The 23,911-nt window shown below is 41.6% G+C and overlaps 3 protein-coding genes across 11 annotated transcripts; 2 read left to right on the top strand and 1 right to left on the bottom strand.

The window, feature by feature from the left end:
• Window positions 1-125: 125 nt before the first annotated feature.
• LOC108070423 (ecto-NOX disulfide-thiol exchanger 2) lies at window positions 126-6,245 on the bottom strand. 2 transcript variants are annotated; one of them, XM_017160876.3, is made up of 7 exons: window positions 6,162-6,245; window positions 5,254-5,871; window positions 4,465-5,190; window positions 2,856-2,962; window positions 1,554-1,670; window positions 886-1,491; window positions 126-828 (listed from the first exon to the last, which is right to left on the bottom strand). In XM_017160876.3, exons 1-7 carry the CDS (start codon window positions 6,163-6,165, stop codon window positions 574-576), a joined length of 2,433 nt encoding a protein of 810 aa, XP_017016365.2. In that variant the 5' UTR covers window positions 6,166-6,245; the 3' UTR covers window positions 126-573. The 2 variants fall into 2 exon arrangements, 1 of the variants encoding a protein (XP_017016365.2); XR_011444793.1 differs by lacking the exons at window positions 126-828; window positions 2,856-2,962 and having other exon boundaries at window positions 1,470-1,491.
• Window positions 6,246-6,292: 47 nt separating this feature from the next.
• On the top strand, window positions 6,293-9,555 carry Wbp2 (WW domain binding protein 2). Of its 7 annotated transcripts, XR_011444794.1 has the most exons (7): window positions 6,295-6,464; window positions 6,607-6,906; window positions 6,967-7,205; window positions 7,387-7,854; window positions 8,434-8,484; window positions 8,652-8,752; window positions 8,849-8,907. XR_011444794.1 is itself a non-coding variant. In XM_017160883.2 (6 exons), exons 1-6 carry the CDS (start codon window positions 6,409-6,411, stop codon window positions 9,050-9,052), a joined length of 1,122 nt encoding a protein of 373 aa, XP_017016372.1. In that variant the 5' UTR covers window positions 6,293-6,408; the 3' UTR covers window positions 9,053-9,555. The 7 variants fall into 7 exon arrangements, 6 of the variants coding, with proteins under 6 accessions (XP_017016372.1, XP_017016373.1, XP_017016371.1 ...); XM_017160883.2 differs by lacking the exons at window positions 8,434-8,484; window positions 8,652-8,752 and adding an exon at window positions 9,008-9,555 and having other exon boundaries at window positions 6,293-6,464; window positions 7,474-7,854; window positions 8,849-8,949; XM_017160882.2 differs by lacking the exons at window positions 8,434-8,484; window positions 8,652-8,752 and adding an exon at window positions 9,008-9,555 and having other exon boundaries at window positions 6,296-6,464; window positions 8,849-8,949.
• Window positions 9,556-10,071: 516 nt separating this feature from the next.
• On the top strand, window positions 10,072-13,114 carry Ent3 (equilibrative nucleoside transporter 3). Of its 2 annotated transcripts, none has more exons than XM_017160994.3 (3): window positions 10,072-10,651; window positions 10,813-11,374; window positions 11,444-13,114. In XM_017160994.3, the coding sequence occupies exons 1-3, from the start codon at window positions 10,437-10,439 to the stop codon at window positions 12,671-12,673; spliced, it is 2,007 nt and encodes a 668-aa protein (XP_017016483.1). In that variant the 5' UTR covers window positions 10,072-10,436; the 3' UTR covers window positions 12,674-13,114. The 2 variants fall into 2 exon arrangements, with proteins under 2 accessions (XP_017016483.1, XP_017016482.1); XM_017160993.3 differs by having other exon boundaries at window positions 11,441-13,114.
• Window positions 13,115-23,911: the final 10,797 nt, after the last annotated feature.

Genomic DNA, 23,911 nt, shown 5'->3' with positions numbered 1-23,911 from the left:
GAATCACTTTAAATTGAATCCAGTATCAAATGGAATTTACAATTAACTTGTAATTTCAATTTAAAATATTTTTTTTACTTATCCAACTCATATTTCCTTATCCCAAACACAGGGAAGTAGTCATTTAGTTTAGCATAAAATTTATTTGGTTCCATTCCTTCGGCTCTTGCGTCAACATTAAGCAACAATTGCGTCTTGAGGCCTCTCAGCTTTATATTTAAAATATTTATGTATATATATTTGTGTGTATATATTGAATTCATTTAGCTTAGATGTATAATTATTCATTAGGTTGTTGAGTTTTTTTAAATAATTGAAACGGTAGTTAGTTTGTGGTGTCTTTCTTCTGATAAGAGTTAACTACGAGTACTTGCCCTTAAAAACTGGAACTGGTCTCATTAAGTTGTGATTGCACTGAAAGACTTGCGTCCATCCGTCGGTTAACATGTCACTCTGCTCCTCCCCTCTTACCCGCTAGGCATTATGATATATGTAGTTGTAACATAATTAAAGCATTCAATTGTCCATTCTTATTCGAGTCTACAATCCACACACTTGAAATCCTCCTCCACCCTACGGCTCCGTCGACTCGCTGAAGCCGCAGAACCGCCACTTGGCCTCATCCTTGGCCTTGAAGAGATTGGTGTACTTTCTGAGTATATTGGCAAGATCATCTAGGTTACTGGGGGCAGCGTTGTTGTGGCAGAGCATTCCGCCTAAGTAACTGGCTATGTTGGCAATGTCCACGCCATGGGGATGCAGCACCAGGTAGGCGGAGGCCAGAGCAATTATCTTAGCCTCGGAAAGGGCCAGGGTCTGGAAGGAGGCCTAGAATAAAAAGGGAAGGGATAAAAGATCAGGAACATAGAACAGACCTAAACTAACCTTTTCCCTGTGCGATATTGGTGTCTCCTCTGCAATGGTCTCCACATTGTTGACCTTAGAATTATTCTGTGTAATTGACTCCTTTTCTTTGGTTTCCACGGAGGTCGCCTTTGTGGCCTCCAGATTCTCATCATCCTCGATTTCGTGGATCTCCACCACACCGCTCTGGTGCTCTATGATCCTCACATCATCGTCCACCTTATCGATATCAATTATTTCCGGCTCCGACTGCCGACAAGGCTCTGGGGTCTCCTCACTGCACGAATCGTCGCTGCCATAGTCGAGATTCGAGGCGTTGGAAGAGTTCGAGGCAGCACCGTTGCTGTTCTTGGCCTCCCTGTTCTTTAACTTGTCGGCCGTCTCCTTGATTTTGGTCTTTAGCAGTAGTTGCTTTACACCGGCATCCTTGAGATTCCGCTCAAGCTGCTCTATGATCTTGGTGTCCTTCTGTTCGCGCATCTTCGTCTGCAGCAGCTGTGTCTGCATGTTGCGAATGGTTTCTTGGAGCACCTTGATCTGCTTCTCGCGCTGCACATAGTCGCTGCGCTCCAAAGTCATCTCATGGCGAATGGCCTCCAGTTGACAGCGCAGCGAGTCGTTTTCGTCCTAAAATAAATTGTGAAATATTTTTTTTATTTTATTATGGATTTTATTTAATTTAAGCTCACCTTCAAACTATCGCTGTCATACCGCATTCTCTTGGCGCCCGGGCCACGCCTCTCGTAGTCCCGCTCATCGTCGGAGATTTCCATTTCATCGTCGGTGATCTGGACCGTTCGCAGTTCCTGCATTGGCATGCGAAAGACCTTTAATTAATTTCCCATTTCTACCAGTTGAAAGGGTATATGGTTTTCATTTTGATTCCATTGCTTATACAGATTATAGATCTAGAACCTAGCTATAAAATTTGCGTATTTAAAGAATGCATCAATCAAATTGGTTTCCTGTTTCACGACTCTGTACTGGTCCGCTTACTTACCTCGCCACCTTTTCAAAAAGAGAGTTTTTGAATTTTCGATTCTTTCTTTTGCTATTAATTATTAATTTGTTTTTTTTTCCTTTGTTACTCAACATCATGTATCTCAGCAGCAACAATTTTTTAGTTTTTCATTTTTAATTTACCACAACCAATCCGACAAATTTTCCAATTTTTCTTTTTAAAAAACATTTTATTTTTAGGTTAAGAAAAACTTGGAAAATTGTGGACATTTGTCTAACTTTTACGTTTAGTTTAGAGAGTATTTAAAGCTTATTGAAAATGTTATGCAAATGCTTAGTAAAAAGAGATAGAAAAAAAACCATAAACAAATGATATATGTTCCAAAGCTAAGAAAATATATAGATTAAAAGCATTTTAGAAAAGAGGCGAAGCTATAAAATAAACCTAATGAATGTCTATGACAAGGAAACTGCTTAAACAATAGATACAAAATAATTTTAAACAGTTTCTAAAATTCTTAGATATATATTTTAATGTTTAAACCAGGTTACAAACAAGGAATTCAACAGACTTGCGAATTACATCTAGATTAGGTCGGGAATTTTGTTAAGTGACATCAGCAGAACCGATAATATGGGAATTTTGATAATCTTTCGAACAAACAACTAAATGACGTATTAATGCAGGGAACAAACATGAGAAAATTAACAATTAATGAACAACAATTAGCGTCTGCTATGGAAACATACAGTAGTAGTAGGGGTAAATGTGGCGACGTGCAGACTGATATGGATAACACAAAATCGCATTAGTGAAGATGTAAGGACAACTACGATTACGATTACGACTACAGAAACACCACAATAATAATACAAATAATAATAATAATAATAACAGGAACAATAACACGAGCGTTACAGTAGTGAATCGAGATTATTGGACAGTACATTTGGCTTTTATACACAACATTTGGCAACTTCTGAGGTTGAGGTTGTTCGTATTTGGATTATTTGAACATTTTAGTACGTACCGTGGCTAACTTCTTCCATTGATCGATGTTTTTTCTTTGGGCTTTGGTGAAATGGTCCCAAACCTTCTTGTGACTAGCGGCATTGAACACTTTTTCAATCTGAGTGACTGAACAATAATGCAATAATATATAATAATATTAAGGGAGGACAGAGGGTATTTTTGATGTTGTTTTCTGGATTTGGAGTTCAGTCTTGCTCTTCACCTTTTTTTATATTATTATTATTAAATAACTAGACTTGCTCTTTTGCGAATCAAATGAGTGAGAAATTATAAATTGAATTAATCTACAGGAGAGACCCTCGCATAGCAATTATATATGTATGTATATGTAAAATAGTTACGGTTATTTAAGATTTGATATATTAGGTACAATCTAGAGAGAATACAACAGAGTGATTCATTACCTATCTTTAGATTTGTCCGAGTCTGAGAGAGGGTTTTGGGTCTACAGGAAGCTTATTCCTTAACTCTGTCAGCGAAAATGTCTCGAATTTGTTTTTCTTCGCCTTTGCGGCTTCTTACAAACCTTTGGGCCCTTAAGCAGACTTCAGCGGACTATTGTGATGGTGTCCGAGGCACAGTAAAAGTGAAGAGATAATCAGCCGCACAGTGGAGCGAATCAGCGAATGAGGAGATCAAAGTAGTGCATAGAAAATTGGTAACTAATTAAGCTGTAGTTCGTTATAAGTTGTGAAAACTGTTATATCTTTGGCATATTTATAATATATTGCTACAGGAGAGTCACAGAATTTGCTAATTATTAGTAATTTATTTAAAAAAATGTGTCTAATACTGTTTTCAGTTAACAGGGGTGCCACCGAAATGGTTTCACATTTAAAATTAATTTAAATGTCTAGAAGTAAGCCATAAAATATTAAATAATCAAAAATTAATGTTCTTTGTAGAAGATTTTTAGTTTACATTTAATTTAAATGAATTTTTTGTGACATATTTATGACAAATGTAATTTAGTGTTGAATTCGATCCCTTTATCTGCATTATATAATACAAATAAGGAGATAGATTCGAAGAAAATACTGAACTTTACTTTATATCTTTAATCCTTTTCAGATAAAAACTTTATTTATAAAATCTTTAATTAAATCTTGCAACATTTTAATTTAAAACCTCGCTTTAAAGTTCTTAAAGAACATACTGATCTTACTTTGATCGCCTCTTCATCTTAAACGATTTTTCTGCTCAGTGTGCGGCGGCCTTTGGCTTGGTCTTTTTTAATTTATTTTTTGCTAGGCTTTACCTGATCCTGCTTGGATTTTTTGGGTTTGCTCCTTCGTCTTTTTGGGGCGAGCAAATTTTAGACAGTGAGTTCTTAATATGGAGTTTCGGCATTTAATATTTCGATGACTAGTTTTGCTAAAGTGTGTGTGTGTTTGGTGGGCATGGTGTGTGTGTTGTTCGAGTGGGTGGTGTGTTTGTGGAACGCTGGTAGATTGTTCAGATATACAGACGCTAAGAGGCTAACCCGGGCGCAACGAAAATAGAAAAAATAGGATTTCAAAGTGGGAGCGGCACCTATGTAAAATTCCCGTCTAGTCTAAGAGCTAAGAAAGCTGATCTGCCGGCGGCCGATCGGCTGGAATACTTACATTGCGTGGACATGGTGCCCATCTGCTTGCGGTAGCTATCCCTGGCCTTCTTCAGATCCTCCTCCAGCTGCAGTTTGTCGGCGTGGAGTCGCCGCACGTGGGCGTGGGTGCTCTGGATCATCGAATAGAAGATGTTGGCATTGCGCTTGGTGCAGTCACCGCGCTCCAGCCAGGCGGTGATTGTCTGGATGGCCTTTACAAAGGTCTCGTTGGTGCGCAAATGCTCTGCTACGGCCGTTGCCTCGTGATCCGTATAGTGGGGAATGGGTGGCGGTGACTGCGAACGCATTCTGTCCAGCGACATGCGTTCCCGGTGACGCTGCTCCCGCTGTTGCTGTCTCTGCCGGCACTCGTAATCGTACTGGTCATCCCGAGCCTGCGCATAGTCCACATGCAGACGTCCAAAGTTGGGCGGTTCATTTAGCGCCGAAATTCGCAACCTATAGCCAGATAGGTAGATGGCACGATCTATGGCTGTCTCCTGGCGATAACGGATATGGCAGAAGTTCTTCTTCGACATGCGCAGCGTGGTGATCTCCCCGCACGACTCGAATATCTCACGGATCACCTCCTCGGTTATGTTCTCTGGCAGTCCTCCAACAAAAACAGTGCGACAGCCGGGCGGTCGGTCGCGTATGGTGGGCGGCGGAGCATTGGGGTTTGGCGGAAACAGAATGCAGTTCTTCGTCTTGATAACCTCCTTGAGGCCAGCCGCTCCTGTGCCATCTGAGGGAGAGGGTAAAAATTCGGTAAGTTGGAGCATAGAAATATCCCAAAATGTAGTCTTACCCGCCGAGAGGGCTGCTTCCACTGCTCCCGCCTCCGAGGGCATTCCCGCCGCCGCTGCTGCAGCGTAGTGCATTTGTTGCATCTGCTGCATGGCCGCTGCCATCATGGCCGTGGGATCCATAAGCATCTGGGCATTGGTGTTGCTGCCTGTCGCTGTCACAGATGAAGCGGATGCGCCTCCGGTGGCGGAAGTGTTCCCGCCAGCGGGACCACTGCCCGCCTGGATGGTCGGAAAGTACAGATACCCCGGCGGCGTCTGCATCAGTCCGTTCAGGTAGAGCTGCGCTGAGTCTGGCAGCGAGAGCCCGGCGGATGTGGCCTGCAGCTTGGGATCCTTGTGGTTCGTGGTTGATGTCACGTCCGCCGTGTGTTCATTCTCGTTTTCCAGATCCATAGGAGCACTGCCCTGCGGCTGCTGCTGGGGCTTAACTGTCTTATTGTTGGATGCTTGCTTGGGCGGCGATGTGGCTCCCATGGTGATAGCACCTCCTACGCCGCCGCCGCCGCCACCGCCCGCAGTGGTGGTGGCCACCGTGGAGATGGCGGCCGCCAGTTGGTTGAGGAAATTCGGGTGATTTGGCAAACTGACGCCGTTCGGCATGGTCCCAAAGAGCGGTACTGCAAAGGAGGTAAGCAATACTATTAAATAACTAAAAATAACGGTATTAACAAAGCCGGTAATAAAGCAAAATAACAATCAGCTGCGGAGCCCCAAAATTCTCGATTACCACTATTTTTTTCTCTTTGGGGGGGTGGGTGGTCTGCAAAATGGCGTAAGTGCCCTCGCTGATTACAGGTGATGCCCACACAAATGGCCCGTGTTTCGACCTTTCCAGAGCATTATTTTCACTCCTGATGCTTTGTTTTACCTTTTAAGGTTTTATTTAACTTATTATTTCATCACTTACGCATATTATAGCCCCCGCAATTGTACGCCAAAGGTAGTGTAAAAAAATAATTTCCTCTAGCGACGAGCAGCCCCAGTCCGATAGCTATCGATAGGCGGGGTATACCAAAAGCAATCGAACATAATCGACGTTCGCCCATCGCTGCCATGAATCATCAGCTGTCGTCAGATTTTTAAGGAAAAACAAACCGCATTCGAAACGTAATACAGGAAAATTCGTGTAAATTTCGGTTTAAAACCAATCCAGCATGTCGGTGAACACGGCACACGCCAACAACGGCGTACTCATCCACGCTGGGGAGTAGTAAGTATCCGGAGAAGACCCATAATCTTCAGTGGAAATCAGCAACTGATACCACAAATGTAAACACTGACGTGTGGCATCCGTTGATTGATTAATTGATGGGAAATATTGATACGAACTCTTGCCCTATTTCCTTCCACAGCATCCTGCTGCACAGTGACAGCGTTTCCATGGAGTTTTCCGGGCAGGACAGTCCCATCTTCAAGGGATCCAAGGCGGGCAGGATCTACCTGACCTCCCACCGGATGATCTTCAACAACAAGAAGTCGTCGGACGCCATGCAGTCGTTCAGTGCTCCGTTTGTGGCCCTGTCGGACGTGGAGATTGAGCAGCCGGTTTTCGGGGCCAACTACATCAAGGGAAAGGTGCGCGCCCAGCCCAACGGCAACTATGTGGGCGAGGTCAAGTTCAAGCTTCACTTCAAGGCCGGCGGTGCCATAGAGTAAGGAAATAAGCCCTATGTTTACTTTTCCTTTAGCTAATTGTTAATTTTATTTTGTAGATATGGCCAAGCTCTGTTGCGCTCCGCCAAGACTGCGATGAACAACTACCATCGCGGCGGCCTTGCTGGCGATGATCCGCCACCCTACCAGCCGGCTGGAGCTTGGAACGAGGCACCACCACCGGCATACCAGCCGCCACCAGGTTACTACGGCTGGTTGCCGCAGCACGACGCCTTCAGTGGCCCGGCTCCGAACACGGTGTTCATGAGCGACAATCCGCCGCCGTATCCGGGTATTGGTAAGTACTCCCAGGCACCAGACACTCCATTCAGGCAGCACTACTCGGCTTTTGTTTTGGCACAATGCGACGCGAATTGGAAAAGGCCTTGCTTAACCCACCCCGAAAATCGAAATTCACGCACCGCACACGCTTCGTTTAACCCACTGGGGCACTCTCTCTCCCATCTTTCTCGTCTTAGCACCACCGGCACCCTACCAACAGCCAGCACAACCACAGCAGCCGCAGGCTCCGCCGCCGTCTGAACCCACTTGGTATGGTTTTTCAGCACCGCCGCCACAGCAGCCGCAACAGCCGGGTTACGGACAGCAGCAGCCCGGTTTCGGGCAGCAACAGCCAGGCTATGGACAACAGCAGGGCTGGGCCGGCGGTTATGTCCAGCCACCGCCCTATGGCGCTTGTGGTCCGCCCGCGAATTGCCCGCCAGGAGCTCCGTATGTGCAGCCGGCCCAGAACTACAATGGACCTCCGCCGTATGGTGGTTATGGTAATGTGCCCGGTGGATTCAACACGCCGGGACTTCAGCAGCCGAATGGTTATCCGGGTGGAGCACCACCACCAAATCAGCAGCCGTCGCAGGCTGCAGGGGCCGCTGGAGGAACTGCCGCTTCGGGAGTCAACTTTATGGGCTTCAGCCTGCCGCCAGGAAGTGAGTAAAGCTTAAACCTAAATTAATCTTCATTTATCACTTAGTTCATTATCATTTCCTTCCTTTAACTATGCACAATTTGAATTAGCTTTTACTTTTGCTGAAGGAGGTGGTGATAAAAAGAATGACAAGTAATCAATAGGAAATGATTCATGAATGTATAGAAATATTTATTAAAAGGGAATCGAAATGGAAGTCATCAAGTATTAGTAGGATCATTAAACCCATAAAGTATATTAATATTATGGAACAAACTATGCAAGATATCTTAAAATCTATCAAGAAGTTTCAAGAAATGTACAGAGTTATCAGAGCCTAAACCTTGTTTTATTTCTTAGTTGTCCAAATTGTAAGAATATGTGTCTAAAAGTAGATAATAAAAAAATTCCCGAAATAATATACTGTTATTATGTTATTTAAATTTAAAAATTATTTTTCTTCGCTATTTTGATTTTTATTTCCCTTATTTAAAACATCATCTGTAGTTACACGTAATACCCAATATCAATACCAGAAAAAAAAGTTCATTTACAAAAACCTAAAGGAAACAACTTTATTCTTTTGACCCATTTTTTACAGTGTAATAAAAGCAAACAAACTACTGTACCTCAAAAAGCCAAGCCCCAACAAGTAAGACTTATTGTTTTCGATGTTTAACCCTCTAAACCCCAAACATGCAAATACTAACAAAAGCCGAGTCGTCAATTAGTTTAATTTATAGTGACTTTGTTTAACGTTTGTTTCCTCTTTAACTTGTTCTTTACCCTTTTAAACCCCTACAAAATGCGAACCTTTAGTAGCAAGATTTGGCAGCACTTATCATTATTTCTATCCAGTCCAAAGACCAGCTACCATGTGTGTTTTTCTGGTCCCAGCTCTTATACCATAAACACAAATTGTAAGAGATGTCAATGGAATACTACAGAAATGAATTCTAAAATATATAATAACTCACATGGTTTGTAATGAGCTGGATTTCCTGTATTCCAAACAGATTCCAAAGAAGCTGAGGCGGCAGCAAGTGCATATAATACCCCATATAACCAAGGCGGACCCAGTGGATCGGGAGGCGGTGACATGCCACCTTCATATAATGTAAGTATTGGTTTAAATTTATAAACATTTTTATAAATTTTTAATTATTTCCTTGCAGAACTTGCCACCCAGCTATGATGATGCCTCGAAAAAGCCCCACTAACTATTATTCCCATAACGAAAAATATAAATATTAAATGTAATAATCAGGGACTCTGAAATACAAGTTAGCTATTTGTGTTTTCTGTTAATAAGACTTGGAAATGTAAAATGTATTTCAAAAGAAATTTATATGTCCAAGTTTTGTTGTAAAAAATAACAAATTTTAATGAATTTTAAAATCGTTGTGACGGTCCCTGTTAATAATCATTCATTCCTTTGAGGTTTATTCATAAACGAAATACGCGTATTAAACAAAGTTATTATATGGATGTTTTACTCTCAAAAAAGTTTTAAAAAACTGTTGATCTGTTTTTAATTTTTTACTTTGAATTCTGGTCACAAAATAAAATTTGGTTTATATTTTTGTAATTTTATTGGCTGAAAGCGTTGCTTTTTATACGAGAAAAATATTAAATACGTTTGTTATACGAAAATTATGTAAACATATTTGATCATTTATTAAATATATATGTATACGAAAACTGTATATTATTAATCAAGAAATTGGAGTATATATCCTGGACGGGGCCTTCTAATTACTTTATTTTCAGCAGGAGTACCTTTTTATTGGCTGAACTCTAAGAGATACCGGCAGGTTGTGGAACCTCGGTGTATATCCATTTATTCAGTTAACTTTTGCTAAGTCTTAGAGCTGTAGCTTTATTTGTTACTTCAGTCGCTGGGAAATACAATTTTCGATGAAGTACTAAAGGAATAATAGTTATTTATATACGGGATTTCCAAAACTAAATCATTTTCCATTTCGTAATTATCTTAAAAATACATTTTCCGAAAGCATCTCTTAGCTATTTTAGCTTATTTATAACTTATAAATATAAATTATAAGCCATTCAAATGTGGTCAGCTTACAAAACCAGAAGAAGAAGCATTTCATTCAGAAAAAGACCACCCTTTCAGCTTTCAAAACAACAACAGGCTTATTTTTGGTCCGATAGCCGACGCGGTTGAATAAAATCAATCATACGCCACATGCGCAGACGCGGGCGTGGTGAGAAAAATGCCAGGACATCGGCAAAGCAAAAGGCTGACGAGCAGATGTCCCACGGAAAGCGGTTTAAATAAATCAAATAAAAAATAAAGCCACGAATTAGGGCACTAATAATTAAAGGCTTACAAGCCCAGTTAAGTTTTTACGGCTGAAACTGCAGATACCAGCTGAGTGTTGTGGTGGCTAATTGCGAGTTTGGGCCACTTGTGTCTGTTGTTTATCGATTTGTGTATAACGTTTGCTCCGAATCTGCAACCGAGAGTCCTCATGCCAATCTGGAAAACAATGCCAAGGTCCAGCAGCCAACGAGTAGTTTAACCACCAAAGGATACGACTTTGGTTAAGGTTTTAAGGAGCAAAACAACAGCAGTGAGTCATGGATGGGGGTGGACAGGAGACCACATACGAACCGCTGGACGGCCGTGGCTCTGGCCGTTCGAGGAGCAGCCATTCCCCAGCTGGCTCGGGCTTGAGGCATCCGGCCAGCATGGACAGTCCCGAGTTTGACACGCGCGCCCCCAAGGATCAGAGGCACTCCGTCTACCTGGCCCTATTGGCGGCGGGCATTGGGTTTGTTTTGCCTTACAATAGGTAAGTTATATTAGGAGAAGGATGTTTAAGTTACAAAAATCATTAAAAATAGTTCCCGAAAGTATGTTTTTAAAGTCCATATATTTTAAATATATATTTTAAAAGCAACCCCTATTTAATTCCCTATAAATTAAGCTAGTCACAATTTGTTCTGCTTACAGTTTTATCATTGCTGCGGATTACTGGCAGGCGCGTTTTCCCGGTCGCCCCGTGGCCCTGGACATGTCGATGACGTACATTTTCGTGGCATTCGCCACTGTCCTGCTAAACAATATAGTTTTGTCGTTGGCGCCATTTCAGTCTCGTGTGCTCTTCGGCTACATGGTGTCCTTCACCACCCTGATCTTTGTGGCCGTGTGCGAAGTGGCCTGGCATATGTTTGCCCAAAATACAGCGTACCTGGTGAATATGTCCGCGGTGGCTCTGACCGCCATCGGTTGTACCGTGCAGCAGTCCAGTTTCTACGGCTTCGCCTCGATGCTGCCCAAGCAGTACACCCAGGCGGTGATGGCCGGCGAGAGTATCGCCGGCTTCCTGGTGTCTTCCAATCGTGTGGTGACCAAGCTGCTCATCAACAACGACCGCGTCTCCACGGTCATCTTCTTTCTGACCTCCACCCTTTACATACTCTTTAGCTACCTGCTGCATGTGGCCACCATCAATTCGCCGTTTGTGCGGTTCCATGTGGAAGCCTGCTCCAAGATTGTACTGCGGCCGGATGAGGTGAGTCGAGAGGCAAGGGAGGATTTCAAGAAACAGTTGCAAATGTTTGGGTTTTGGTTCTTTCAGCAGGAGGTTGATGGAGCGCCCAGTGGCACTCGGTATGGAGTGCTCTCGATGGACGGCACCCACACCACAACCACATCGGTGGGACAACAGGGCACTGGAAACGCCCTCAGCTTCAGCAATCCCGTGTACGAGCTGTCCAATCCGACGGCCGGCGAGAGTAGCATCGAGGCCCTGGGCCAGCTACCAGAACTTCCGGCCACGCCTCCCGCCCAGGAGCCCACAACGCCCACGACGGTTGCATTTAAGGTGGAGCACGTGATCACTCCGCGTCGCTGCCGGCCGAGCAAGTTGGGCGATATCCGCGAGGGATTCGTGACCAGATGGCGGGTGGCCCAGGTTATCTATCCACACATGGTGTGCATCGCCCTTGCCTACTGCGTGACCCTCTCCCTGTATCCGGGCATCGAGGTGGAGGTGCAGTCCTGCGCCCTCCGCTCGTGGATGCCGGTGCTGCTCATGTTCTGCTTCAATACGTCGGACGTGGTCGGCAAAATCCTGGCCGCCAGTCCCTACCCGTGGTCACGCCGCCAGCTGATCCTGCTGTCCGGCCTAAGGATCGTCCTGGTGCCGCTCCTTTTGCTTTGCTGTGCGCCACGCCAGCGTCCAGTAATATCCGGCGAGACGGCGCCGTTTGTCTTCACGATTGCCCTGGGCATTACCAACGGATTGGCCGGCAGCTTGCCTATGATGCTAGCTCCGGCCAAGGTGCCGGGAACGCTGAAGGAGGTAACTGGAAACATCATGACCCTGTCGTACAATGTAGGCCTGACGGTAGGCTCCCTGATTGGCTACTTGTTCGAGAGCATGCTGGGTCCGCAGCTGGCGAATCCCTGCCCCTCGTATCCCTATGTGCCCGCCTCGATCTTCGAACAGTTTCATGGCCACGGCCATGGACACGGGCATCTGCCGCACCCGCTGCCGCTGACCAGTACGAGTACGATGAGTCCGCCGACCACTGGGGCCACCACTCTGGCCCCGCTCCTGCTCAACACGACGCTGGCCAGCCTTGCGCAATCCAGCAGCTCCACCACCAGCACCTCAAGTCCGGCCTTGGCCACCGTGATTACCACCACAGCTCTGGCGCTCTACAGCACGGTGGCGGCCAGCAGTGCAGAGGTGCTGAACGCCACCATGACCTCGATCCTGTCCACAATCACCAGTTCGGTGGGGGATATCAGCGATGAGATGACCACGGATCCCCAGACGCCCGAGGCTCTGGTCGATAATATCTAAGGATCGATGAAGCACGCCCACATCTGCATATCTTTCTTTGTAAGCTTTACTGCGAGACTATATTTGGATATCATTGAATCATTTACAGATTTATTTCATTATTATTCTTACCAGGCAGAACGAGTAAGCTTTTTAATCATTTTGAAAATTTAATACCAATATCAAAGGACAAGAAAATCTCTTCAAAATGAATTATAGCATACAAATAATTTTGTTTCTTCATTTTCCACAGACCTATAAACAAATCACATTGAAAACGAGTAAGAAATACAATTGAAATTTACCTTTATCAAACAGTAAAGTAAAGGATAACCAATTATCTTGAAATTCTTTCCGTAAAGTGATCCATTTTGCGAGTAAGCATATATTTCAGCTCAAGATATACAAAATGTGAACAAAGATTCCAATGAAAAGCATGCGCAAACTTCTTACTATAGGCAATACAACTCGTGTACGTACGTAGTTCTATAAACTATATGTATTTATATCCTTAAGGTGTCTAGGGTGTGACATCTAGGACCCGCACATTACTATTCGAATATACTCCAAACAAGTGCTATGGTTTTCAAATTATAAACCTGTTGACTTAGAGTTACGTACTTAAAATATATGTGTGAATCTGCGTATGATCGAGGAAAGCGGGCCTGGTTATTTTTGTAAGAGTGAAAAATAGTTGATGGCACAGAAAAGCAGCTTTAGAAATATATTTCAATCAAAATAAGACATGTTATCAGTGGGAAAATTAATACTATGTATCCTTTTTTGTTTTAAAAAGATTTGTATGTATGGTTCGCGTTAAATGATTTTTGTATAAACTAGAGAAGAATGTGAGTCGGGTAAAAATGTAATTGTTGTAAGCATTAAAAGCCATCAAGTGCTGCAGCTGGCCTTAAATTGTTTTGTTGCTATTTAATTAATTTATTTAATTTCCCTGCGATTGTTCTGGCTATATACGTAGAGAGAAAATTGTATTTATAAGTAACAAATATGTCAACCTGCAGAGAACATTACAAATAAATGTTAATATAGAAATATTTCAATATACTCTTGAAGAAGTTATATTTTCTTGGGGGTAAGGGAAAACAACGATACCCTATATTAAATATCACTAGAATCAAAATCCCAGAAGCAAATATCTCCAGCTCACTTTCGGAGTTTAACCGTTATTTTCCCCCAGTATTTTAAAGTATAGTTTTATATACCTTAGCATGTTGTCAGGTAGAAGAGCGCTCCTTCAGGATATTAAAGGATAATAGCGCCATCCTGTGGAACCTCAACGGACAGCAACCGTGCCAACTCGTTTCAAATTATACATTCCAAAGGAGTTGGCAGGACTATTGTCCTTGAAAATCTCACAGGATGGCGCTACAATCTGAAGAATATGGCTGACTTTCACTCCTTGAACTTAACAGGAATATTTTAATATCCTGTACTATAACTATCAGAGAAATATTTCCTATAAAATATAAAATCCTTCGCTTCGAGTCTAGCATTCACGCTTTAAACTTAAATATCCTTACAGAAGGGATTATTTTATCCTCTCTAACAGTATCCTTTTTATAAGTTCCTTGGTTTTTTATAAATCACCCTTATTGGGGTGACTGTAAAGAAATGTATTCGTCCTTTACAATATTCTTCCTTTTTTTTAAATTTGTTGAATGTTTTTAATCTAGATAGATCATAAACCTGAGCATCAAACTTATCCTTGTTTTCAGATTTAAACAGTCTATTGGACATTTTCAGAGTTTCAATTATTTCATTTTTATTTCTTATTTAATCGTCATATAGTATAATATACTAAGTATATAGTCCATTTCCATTCAATTCAACCGTAGTGGTTCGTTGCCAAGGGTTAACTAAACTTTCAAACTACATATTTATTCATTAAATTCCTGAAATCTCCAACATCCTATCGACTTTTTAAGTAAAAAAAATACATTGATTAAAACGGATTGGGTATTGTTTGATTTCGGCTGCGCATTTCCGGGCTTATGTCAAAATTTTCTATTTAAATGTAAATGAATTAATTTCAAAAATGTATTTTTCTTTTAATTACAAACGCAGCGCGCCTGGGGAACATTCTGCATTTGTCGAGTGGCCAAAATGAATACAAATTGAATCAATTAGACGGAAAATCCGCCTCCGACTCGAAATGAAAGCCAGAGATAAGGCTTGGGAAAAGCGGAGGCGATTGGCTCCGACCAAATGCAAATTTATTTATTTTTTCCCCAACTCTCCATTTCCCCATCCCCTTTTGCAAAATCAATGGGCGGCATTTTCCATTTTGCCGGCGGAAAAGTGGCAGGGAAAACAGGTTAAGTCGAGAGGACACAACCCGGAACCAGGTCCAGCACCAAAGTAGGCAATTAAATTTATTTTATTTCTCGCTCTCGTTTCGTTTCGCTTCGCGTTTTTTCTGTTTTTGTTGTGACTCAAGGAAGTGGCGGAAAACGCAGACAACACTTGCGTTGCAGGACGAAAGCGGAAGCGGAAGCGACGGGGAAACTCCCTGCTAAACTTGCCGCTCTTCGAAACCCTTACTTTGCGGAGATAGCGGAAGTGCTTGGCCGTGTTTTTGGGCCCGCCTCGATTGCATATGAAGCCACTTTTATCGATTGGGCCTGCACTTTGCACTTCGCACTTTGCCTACATATTTAGGCTGACTTCCACGTTTCGGCTCTTCCCTCGACGCAATGTCATTGTCCCCGGGCGACTATTAACCCTTTGAGTTACCCTCGGATACGATAACATATCCTGTGTAAAGGCAAGGCCAATGAACCAAAAGCGAGGACAGGCAGCAAATAGCAAATTAAAAGTCTTTAAATTATTTAGTATTTGGTGTTGCCTCAGGAAATCTATAGTTCAACCAGTAGGTCTTAGTGGAAATATGCTTGTGAATATCTTTAGTTTCTATTTTTAACTATTTTTATTACTATTCATATTCTAAACAAAGCCACTTGAGGACTTTCCCTTAACGATAACGAAAATCGTCTTGAAAAACAAAATGATAGCAAAGGTCGAATTTTGCACCACATTCAGCATTTGCAGAGCTTCCGCCACATAAATTCCCTTCAAATGGAGGCCAAAGGAACACGAGGTTGACGGGAGCTGGTGGTATCTCCTCGCAAGTTCTGCCCGAGTGGAAGCCAAGCAGAAGAGCAGCAGCAGCAAACTACTTCTAATAACAACAATCAACGCTTTCGCCTCGGCTCTTCGGGTTGTTTGGGTGCTGTGTAATTACATGACAGCAACAGCAACAGACAACAGCAACAACAACTTCAACTGCAGCAGCAGTGAGAGCAGCAGTGGGAGCAAGAGCAGCAGCATTACGAATTACGATAATAATTTCCATTTCTAATTTCCTTACCACGCAAAAGGCCTTTGCACTTGCCGAGGTTGCCAGGCTGCCAAGCACCGCCACCACCCTTCAAAGCCACCCACCAGGCTTCCGGCAACAACAGGCTAAACAGGCTACAAGTACACTTAACCAAGATATGGTAATTGTTTTGAAAGCCTTTCGAAGTTTATAGAAATAATTTTCGGGCTAAACGAGACTTTAATAATGATATACACAGGTTTTTAAGAGCGATAAATGCCCTTAACAAAAATATTAATAAAATATTTAACTTAATTTTCGGTTATACTGATGCTTCTTTTATTATTTAAATGAAGAAAATCTCTGAGAGATTAAATTAAATTAATAGACAATATAAGATGAATATTTCCATCAACCATTTTTTAAGATTCCAAGTAACAAATATTACTTTAATATTTTACCTTTAAATAAAATAAAAATGTTTCGTTCAGTGTAAAAGGGATTGCGGGAATGTGCCCAAGAGCCAGGGCCAGACGTTGGCATAATTTCGATGCAGAAATCTAACAGAATGCAAATGCAATCATTGACTTTTTAGCTTATAACGAAATAAGCGTTGTGTTTATTGGTTGGCTGAACGAGCAAGCACCAGACTCGACGCCCTCCTCCCTTTCTCCCTTCTCGTGGGAAAATGGCAGAAAATGGGATAACACTGCCCAGGCACTGGTGGCGAGTGCACTTGTACATTCAAAGCCTCGGCATGGCCACCAAGTGGGTGGTATTGATCGGCCTGGGGGGGCTAAGGGTGTCGGCCTAGGCCTAAGGTTGCGTTCAAATGTGCGCCAGAAATGTATAGGGAGTCTGAAATAAATTTTAGAAATTTATAAAATGGAAAAGAAATAAATTGAATTATATTTTAAGTTTGGTTCCTTACTTCTGTTGTTAAAAAATAGTATTATTTAACTAACTAACTCAAAATAATTATAATTAATTACAAATTTAATATTGATTTAGTCTTGTTTTGGGTAAGTATATATGTTTAGAATTTTTATGGTCTTGTTAAGAGTTCCATAAATTAATAATTATTTCTCACCTTGATTAACGTCTTAGTTTATTTAATTTTTCAAAGAAATTAATTCTAAATTAAACTAAATTAAGTTTAGCAAACTTTTTTAATAACAAAGTAGCTTATTAGCCATATTCCTCACACAAGACATCCCAAATTGTTCACGAGCATTTTCTTGGATTTTCGCTCCCCTCAAATGCAGTTTTATCTGCTCTGAATCTGTCGAGCTGCGAGGGAACGACCCAAGAGCTATATAGAGTTTAGTATCTCTGGCACACCTCGTCGGTCGGCGCTATCTGGTCGCCTTAAATCGGCTGAGCTTGCTCCACATGGCTCTGGCAATTGGGGATATACACTGGTGGCTGTCAACGGGCAGGTGGCAGGATATTTCTCCTTTTTCTTTTTTCCGTTTTTCCTTTTCCGCGACCGCGAAGTGAGTTTTCCTTTTATGCTGCCGCTGTTGCCACGCCCAGTATCTCTCTGTGGGTGTTGTTTTTGTATTTGTAATTTGATAATGCATTTGATTAAGGAAATGAAATTTTTATTAAGGCTGTTTGCTCATTCGCGTCGCTGGCATCGCGCCTTTGCTTTTATGATTTCCCCCGCACTTTGTGTGTGCGTGTGTTGATTTGCCCTTTTTCCGCATTTTTCTTTCCGTGCGGGGGTTCTGTTTTGTTTTCCCCACTCGAGCGAATTTTCCCTAACCCTGCAGATTTGTTTTCGCATAATTTCTTTGAGTGCGGTTTGGATCTCGGCAATTTTACGATGCGCCGCAGCCCGAGAAGGTGGAAACCGTGTCGGAAAACACCACTTTCCCTTTCTATTATTCAGTTACGAAATTTGCATAGCAGGTTAAATATATAATTTAATTTTTTCGTTCACAATTCGGATTTGCATTGTATGTAGTACCATACTATGGACTATGACTTTGTTAGCCTTTTGTCTGGGCTTCCGGTGACTTTCAGGGGGAGTGTGTGTGTGTGTGTTTAGTAAATGTTAATGTGCTGATGGACAGATTGACAGCAAATAAATAATGAATATGCCCAGGGGTATTGTAAATAATATAAAATCGGGCATTGTAATTGCATTTAGCGCCATAACAAGCCGCACAAAAATGATTGTGTCGCGTTCCACATTTTCCCCAGCGGACGCGCGAGAATTTATCACATTTCTTTTTTTGTTGTTTTTTTCCACGGCCTGGGACATGTCACGAAGCGCGGAAAAAGCCAGCGTTTCGCGGCAGAAGAGTGCAACGGAATTCGTATTCAACACCATGGAAAACCCTTCGTGCGCTAACTAAGTGCGCTCATTCAACTCCGAAAAACAAACTTTGGCTATTGTTATTACATTTTTTGTTCACATTTTCGCGCTGGCGTTGGTGTGGGAAATCCTCAGCTGGTCATTGACTTTCCAGCAACTTTCCGCTTGACATTTAACGAGCATGTTAAGTGTTAGAATGAAGCCTACTTTTCAGCGCTGCCCAGTCCTGCTTCTACCCCGCAGTCCTGTTTACATTATTTCCTTGTTTCGTCCTCGGACAACAAAAGTTGCGTTGCCGTGTTGTTCATCCCTTCTTAAAGCAGCGACTCAACCCTCCGCGGCTGAAATCTCTGTTGGGTTTAAGCGAAGTCCTCGCCGTATTGCACACAGAGCAACATCGAAATGTGGGTCATTGGCTGTAATGTTGTTTTAAAGAGGTGGCCACATTTATTATTAAAATTTAATCAAGGCGAATTGTTTGTTAAGGAAACCAGATCAATGGGCAGGTAATGCAATGCAGCCACGAGGACATTTTAACTTTTTAAATAAAAGCTATTTGTGTCTTTGGGTATATATAATATATATATTTAATATTTTAAATAAAATTATATGACTATTATATTACATTATTAATACTATAGATTAGGAATTCCCCCTTTAAAGGGACAATTTATATACATTTCTAAAAATTTTACATAAATATATATAAATTGTGACATTTAAAAAGTCAAAAGAAATGATATAATTAAATTATTCATAATTTTAAGCCAAAGTTTATTTAAAAACAACTCCAACTGAATCTCTAACATGACTTTATTAAAACAGAAAATGCAAAAGGGAAATTCACCCTGCAACCTGTTACAACAATACTGGTTTTCCAACCCTCTAACAACCCCTCAGACTCTAAGGATAACATTCCAACTTACCCCTGCAACGCAACTGAGTTGCGAATCTCTCTCTCTGATCGAACTCAAACGAGTCGAAGGAAATCAAATTGAAAGGACTTCGGGAAAGTGTTCCCATTCAATGGAAATTCGGCTTTCAACTTGAATAATGAGAGCTAAGGAAGTTTCGTAAATTTTTGCCAGGACAAAGAGAAAGTCCAGGGGCGTGTTTGCATTGGACCTACCTCAAAGTCAGTCATTTGGAATAGACAATGGGCCGCAATTACAGGCACGCCGTTCCGTTTGAAATTTTTGGCAAAGGATAAGGGGGCTACAGGATGGGTTTAAATGGGGGTTAAGGGTTCCGGCACCATGCGGTGCCATCTAAGCCAAACACACACACACATGCGTGTGTGTGCATGGAAAGTTTACTGCGTTTGAGGCCAGCAACTTTGTCTCATTGTTCCCAACGCCAAAGGGTAGATGGTCGAATGGATCCCGGAAACGGGATCGGCATGCAGCGGATATGGGAAATTATTCACCCTTTGCCGTAGCTCCAGCCGGAAACGGAGCTATCTATGGCATCAGTGTATCGGGAATCGCTTTCATTTATTTCCTTTTCAGGACTCTGAGCCTCTCGCTCTGCGGTCGCCCACTTGCACCTGGTCGTGCTCTTGCCACTTTGCCACCTGGCCACCAAAGAGGACATGACCATCGGCGTTGCCAACTAAGCGATTTATAAACGATTTGCCAAACTTCGTTTCGACCTTTTCGGGGCTTTTGCGGCTCGGTCCTGTCCCCTGTCTCCTATCCCTTCGGCCTCATCCACCTGCGGTTGAGTGTTAAGTGTTTTTTCCAATTCTGTATTTTTTTTTTTTCGGGCTGAGGCTGGGAGTAGGCCAAATATTTGCTAATGAGTTCTGCTGTCCTATTTATATATGTATGCCGTGCCGGGGCGAGCATTTGTGACCTTTTCGGGACATCGGAATATATAATATTTACCTATGCAAATGAGAATTTTCGGTTTGGCTCGGTCTGTACGTATTGATTTTCAAGGATTGTTGAGTTTGGGTTACTTCCTTTGGTTATTTGAATAACGAGATATGAAAATGTTTGAGAACACATCGATTTAAGGTTATAAATTTGTGGATTTCAAGGAGAAACATTTTTAAACAATTTAGAAACAGAAGTAAATAGAAGTTCAGAGTTTCAGCAAGTTTTAAAAAGTTTTAATTGTAAGATATCATATTTTGCTCATTAAAAGTTGCTCAAAAAAAAGATTACAATTTATAAATTCACAGAAACTTTATTATTTTTAATTAATTTGTATTATATTTCGCTTAATTAGTAATTTTAAACAGTTTATTGGTAGCGAAACTCTTTCATTGAAATAATCTTTGCACTTTTATATTTCTTTTTCATCGGAAAACCATGTTTTTAAATGTCCTTTCCCCCTCGGGCAAGCTTTAAATGTCTTGTGTAATTGTCGTTGTCCGTCAGAAGCCCTTATTTTTTTTTTATGTTATTGCTATTTGGCTCTGTGATTGTTTCCGGCCGAGCGACAAAACACGAATTGCAAATTTCAGCCACGCATCAATGATAGCTCGTCATTGGAATTCAATTTGCATTGTTCATGGGCGCTGGCCAATCCGCCGACAAATGGCCGCAATGCTGGTCAGGATAGGGGATGGGGGTGAGAGAAGGAGGTGGAGATGGTGGTGGACCAGAAGCAGTAGGTCCTGTAAAATGGCACTGATAGGTGGTGCCGGGTTTTCGTCTTTTGGCCTGTTTGTGGTTCTGTTTGCGGTTTCATCGGTGGCCCATGGCTATCAATTTACATCAACGCAGGAATATATATATATATTATATATTAATATCTGTTTATATGTCATATCTGCATATATATATTTCCTTAATGTGACTGTAACAGATTTCATTTATGTATGAATATTGTGTAATTAATTTTAATCACTGTTCGTCTCAGGCCTCATAATTGCTTTTATATATACGACTATTTTTTATCTGCTAATTGTTGAATTTTTCTGATTTATACATTATCTAAAGTTGTTTTTTCTATATACAAATTAAACTGCTTTGGCAGAGAAATTAAAGAGTGACATATCCTATTTTTTAGACTTTGACAGCTTGTGTTTGAATATGAAAATTATAAATTACTCACTTTACAAGCCATTATAAGCTAATGAGATATTGGTAATTAGGTCATGTCAAAGTGTTTTAGGTGAGGGAAATTAAATATTAAAACTAATGCAGAAACCTAATGAGTTTTTATAGCTAAGGTTTACTTATGCTTATATAATTTTTATTGTCATGTTGATACTTTTCCTACCAACTTCCAAGACTTTTTCTTTTCCATTTCTTAAATATTTAATAATCTGTTTACAGGCCAAATATTTTCGAATTCCAATATGAAACTTTGCTTATTTTTAGCACATTGCTAAATGAATTTTTGATAACTTCTTTGGCAGGTGTTGCAGTGTTGGGAAATGCTTAAATGCTTGTCGGTCTTTCAACAGGCATGCAGGAAAATCCCATTGAGCCCGGAGGCATTTTCGGTCAGAGAAAATCGAATTCCCATGAAGGCGCTGCAAATTGATTTTTAATACAATTTAACCGCAGGCGTAAAAACCGCCCGAAAAATGGTACAGGCAAATGGTTTTTATATTCAAGTGCTTTTAAGTATATATGTGCATACTATATATACATATTTGCTGGATCCCCTCCCTGTTCGGGTGTTGTGTTTCTCGAGGATTTATCGCACTTGGTCTGCCTGCCTGACCGGCGCTTTGTTTGCGGCTCAGCTTTGGACTGACATGAAAATCCTGGCAACGCCATTGTCCAGGCCAAAGGAACAGGAGAAAAAAGTGAAATAGAAAAGGAAAAACTGCAGCCACATGTTGGAGTTGTCGCATTTTCCCCACCACACTTTTCGGCCATGTTTCTAATGTATTTCCCAGGGTAAAGGCCTTTTAAAGCTCCTTCACCCTCACACTTGAAAGCTTTTATTTTTATTTTCTGGATATTCCTAGCCCCTGGCCAACTGCTTGCTTTAATTGCATTTTTGTTGAGCCTGAAAATTGCATGTCATCTGTCACGACAGACATTCGCATTTGCCTAAGCCATATAAATGAGTTTGTTCTTTTCGAAGCGATAAGTTTGTCGGCGGAAATGCAGTTCAAGTTGCTCATTATGCGGATCAAATTAAGCCCAAAGTCACACAAAGGACGCGAAACGAGCAGAGTGAAAATCAAATTTTCCAATGCCCATTATTCGGTTATATTTAAGAGCTGCTTCTAAAAGTTTAACACAAAAATTAAGTTACAAAGCTAGGGTTGTTATGCCTTTTAAGCAAACTTAAAAACATACAAAATAATATGTTCAATATTTATTTAAATAAATAATAAAATTTATATAAAAAAGGTGATACTTTAAGAAAAAACATATTTAATTTCTAAAAACCCTGAGCAACACCCAAAATACAGCCAACAATAAGCCTTAAAATGTCCATTCTACAGCAGGATTATGCTCTTATATATACAGTTAGATCTCCCTTTTTACTTTATCATTATTTCCCTCTTAAGCCCAGCTTATCCAAGTCTCAACAGCCACCAAAAATCGTTTGCAAAAAAGAGGCAAAAGCAAAATAAATGCCAATCTATGGCGCTGGAAGAGGCGACCGCATTGCGGGTCCGGCAAATAATTAAATTTATTTCAACTTTGGTCGCTGCCAGCAGAAAGCGACCTAAGCCAGCAAATTTTTAATTTGCATAGGAAAAAAAGACAGCGACAAAAAAAGAGGAGAAAGTCGAAGAGAAGGTCGACGCGATTCACATTGACAACAACGGAATCGCAGGAAACGCGGGATTAGGGAGGGGACCACCGTCAGGATCTTCCCTGTTGTCCTGGCTCTCGTCAAGTGGCAATTAATCAGTTTGGCCAAGTGGAGGACACTCGACACTGCAGTGGGGAGCAGGAATTGGAATTTGTCTGACCATATTTATTTGTATTTTCTTTTGCCACTTCCGCTCATTTATATGGCTTCGATTTTTATGGCCCTTGGAGTGTTGCAGAAATGCTCTTCCCTATAGTTTATGGCGGTGCCCGGTCTCGCAGCGATTCCTTTTTTGTGGCATAAAAATATTTGAGGCCATAAATATGGTGCACGGAATTGGCCTAATTGAGTGTATTACATGTTGGCCAAGCCAAATATGGGCCATCCCGAGTGGAATAGTGCGGTGCCCTCTTGTGGGACCGCCCCCAGTGAGGGAAATTTATTTATTTTTCATTGCCTCATGCTGGCCGGATTTGTAAAGCGAATAAATTCGGCTCAGTGCCAAGGGTAGCTGAACTTTTATGTGATTTTTTGTTTGCCTTTTTTCCCTAACATTTATTTGAGGAAGGCCTGTTGAGGAAACCCCAGAATCCTTGTGATGTTTTTGCTGATTGATTCGGCAACACTTTTTCGCTGGCCTATTTACATCGTTTTTGGCTGGGAGACCACCAAAGGAGCGAGGAATTTCCCATGGCTCCTCTTGACCAACTGCTTTTCTTTCGGCCAAAGTTTGTCTTCTTGGCTCTTGGTCTTTTTCTACCCGGTTTGTTTTGTATTTCTTTACTTTCGGACAAGTAATAAATGAATATTGACAGGAGGCGGTCCTGCCATCAAACTTTCAGCCTGCCGACATAAAAACTTAACT

The sequence above is a fragment of the Drosophila kikkawai genome, chromosome 3L (genome assembly GCF_030179895.1).
Source record: "Drosophila kikkawai strain 14028-0561.14 chromosome 3L, DkikHiC1v2, whole genome shotgun sequence".
Taxonomy (NCBI): domain Eukaryota; kingdom Metazoa; phylum Arthropoda; class Insecta; order Diptera; family Drosophilidae; genus Drosophila; species Drosophila kikkawai.
Note: the sequence above shows the minus strand (reverse complement) of the source record. Positions and strands in the feature narration are given on the sequence as shown.